Genomic DNA, 2,500 nt, shown 5'->3' with positions numbered 1-2,500 from the left:
AGTACTGCATAACTTTACGCTTTTTTTATGATGGATTTTCGCTATTGGATTGATCCTGGCACACAATCATGGCAGACCTCTCTGTGTTTCCAATGCGTGACATCACACATGGTAAAATGTAGGGTTAGGATTAACAGGACAGCTGGGCCAAGGGAAGACTGAGGGGAGACTGAGGGAAGAAAAACCTCATTCATTATATTATAATAGTGATTTTATAATGATAGAACGCTGGTTCAGTTTGGGTGAAGTATTCCTTTAAGTTACAAGGTCTGACTGTTGGAATGAAGCAGCTGTTACCTCAGACTGATGCTGATCTCTAGTGAGAATGTTAAATGTCAAACGTGTGTGTGTGTGTGTGTGTGTGTGTGTGTGTGTGTGTCTGTGTGTGTGACTGTGTGTGTGACTGTGTGTGTGTGTGTGTGTGTGTGTGTGTGTGTGTGTGTGTGTCTGTGTATGTGAGTGTGACTGTGTGTGTGTGTGTGTGTGTGTGTGTGTGTGTGTGTGTGTGTGTGTGTGTGTGTGTGTGTGTGTGTGTGTGTGTGTGTGTGTGTGTTAACATGACCTTTATGTCTCAGTCCCGCTCTGGCCGCCAGCGGACGTTTAATATTCAGTGCAAGAAACTGTTTAAACAAATCTCACTCACACACACACACACACACACACACACACACACACACACACACACACACACACACACACTCTCACACACACACACACACACACACACACACACACACACACACACACACACACACACACACACACACACACACACACACACACACACACACACACAGTTTGTCTCCTGAGAAAAAAGTCACTTGGAAATAAGAGTCAGCATCATCCATTTCCCTCAGGATGTCTCTAATTGGCTCTCCTGACCTGTAGTAAACTCTGCTAGTGTGTGTGTGTGTGTGTGTGTGTGTGTGTGTGTGTGTGTGTGTGTGTCTCATCGCTGGTTGTTTTCATATGGAGGCTTCGTCGATGTGACGTCACTTCACGTGCGTACTGGATTGTGGGTCAGAATCGCCTAAATAGGATGCACTTTTCAACACTAACAATCTTGGCCGCATGAAGTAGGACATCCGGGTACTTCTAACCATCCTAAATCTGGCCACAAGAATCAGGACATCCTAAATCTTTTTTTGTACCAAACTAAGTGTGTGTGTGAGCGTGTGTGTAAGTGTGTGCGTGTACGTGTGTGTGTGTGTGTGTGTGTGTGTGTGTCTAACTAGCTCTGTTCTTGCCTCTTTGTAGGTGTGATTGGTCAGACGTGGATTTTGAACCGGTTTCGCCTTGTGCCATTGGATAAGATCGACCAGGTCACACACACACACACACACACACACACACACACACACACACACACACACACACACACACACACACACACACACACACACACACACACACACACACACACTCACACACTCTTCTATCCCTCAGGTAGTGATGTCGTACGGTGGCCTGCGAGGCGCGGTGGCCTTTGCTTTGGTCGTTCTTCTGGACGGAGAGAAAGTCAAAGCGAAGGATTACTTTGTGGCTACGACTATCGTGGTCGTTTTCTTCACTGTCATGTTTCAGGTAAGAAGAAGGATTTTTTAATTTAAATATATTTATTTATTGGGGCTGCTCCGGTGGTGTAGTGGATAGAGTGTGCACCATATTGGCTCCGGCCTTCGTTGCAGTGGTCGCGGGTTCAAATCCGACCCGTGGACCTTTACTGCAGGTCATCCCCCCTCTCCCTCCCTCTCTCCCTCTCTCTCTCTCTCTGTCTCTCTCTCTCTGTCTCTCTCTCTCCCTCTCTCTCTCTCTCTCTCTCTCTCTCTCTCTGTCTCTCTCTGTCTCTCTGTCTCTCTGTCTCCCCATTTCAACTCTGTACTGTCTAATAAAGCTTGAAAGAAATGCCCAAAAAATAAAATAAAATAATTAAAAAAATATATATATATTTATTTATTTTACTAAAATTCACAAGAAAAAGTTTATAGAAAAAAAGTTGTAAACAATTTAAATAAATGAAAAATAATAATAAATATTTTTATTAAAACAAAAAAAACGATAAAATTTAAACGCTTTTTAATATATTCAGACTTAGACTTTAGACTTTTCACTTCACATTACATTTAAGGGCCGCATGTCGACAGACAAGACAGATGGACAACAAACACAACAAAATAAACATGCATACAGAATATATAGACAGAGTGGGACTGGGGTGTTTTATCTTGGCCTTTTGTTTAGTGCTGCTATGGCTGCAGGCACCAGGCTTTTGCCTTCCTACACAAACTCAAACTTCACAGCCATTCATCAGCTTTCCAGCGTCGTGCTTTTCTACATTGTTGATTCAAACATTTTACATTTTTACATTTTAAGTTACAAACTAAAACATTAAAAAAAAAATCACATTATTTTAAACTTCAATTTTAGTCAATGTTTCCTCGTCTAGAGTCAGCTTTTCAGCATGAGCATTCACACAGCTATTTCTTCTTTTGGGAGTTGG

The 2,500-nt window shown here is 42.4% G+C and overlaps 1 protein-coding gene across 1 annotated transcript in view; it reads left to right on the top strand.

The window, feature by feature from the left end:
- The window catches only part of slc9a5 (solute carrier family 9 member A5), a gene marked incomplete at its 3' end in the record, with an annotated part of 33,094 nt that overhangs the window by 14,257 nt on the left and 16,337 nt on the right, over nucleotides 1-2,500 (top strand). Inside the window, exons 7-8 of the mRNA XM_080029472.1 lie at nucleotides 1,258-1,322; nucleotides 1,447-1,584. Coding sequence (XP_079885598.1) covers nucleotides 1,258-1,322; nucleotides 1,447-1,584 — 203 coding nt within the window. The remainder of the gene's footprint in view (nucleotides 1-1,257; nucleotides 1,323-1,446; nucleotides 1,585-2,500) is intronic.

This window comes from Ammodytes marinus (assembly GCF_949987685.1).
Source record: "Ammodytes marinus genome assembly, chromosome: 1".
Lineage (NCBI taxonomy): Eukaryota > Metazoa > Chordata > Actinopteri > Uranoscopiformes > Ammodytidae > Ammodytes > Ammodytes marinus.
The sequence above is the reverse complement of the archived record's forward strand: the minus strand, read 5'-3'. Positions and strand labels throughout refer to the sequence as shown.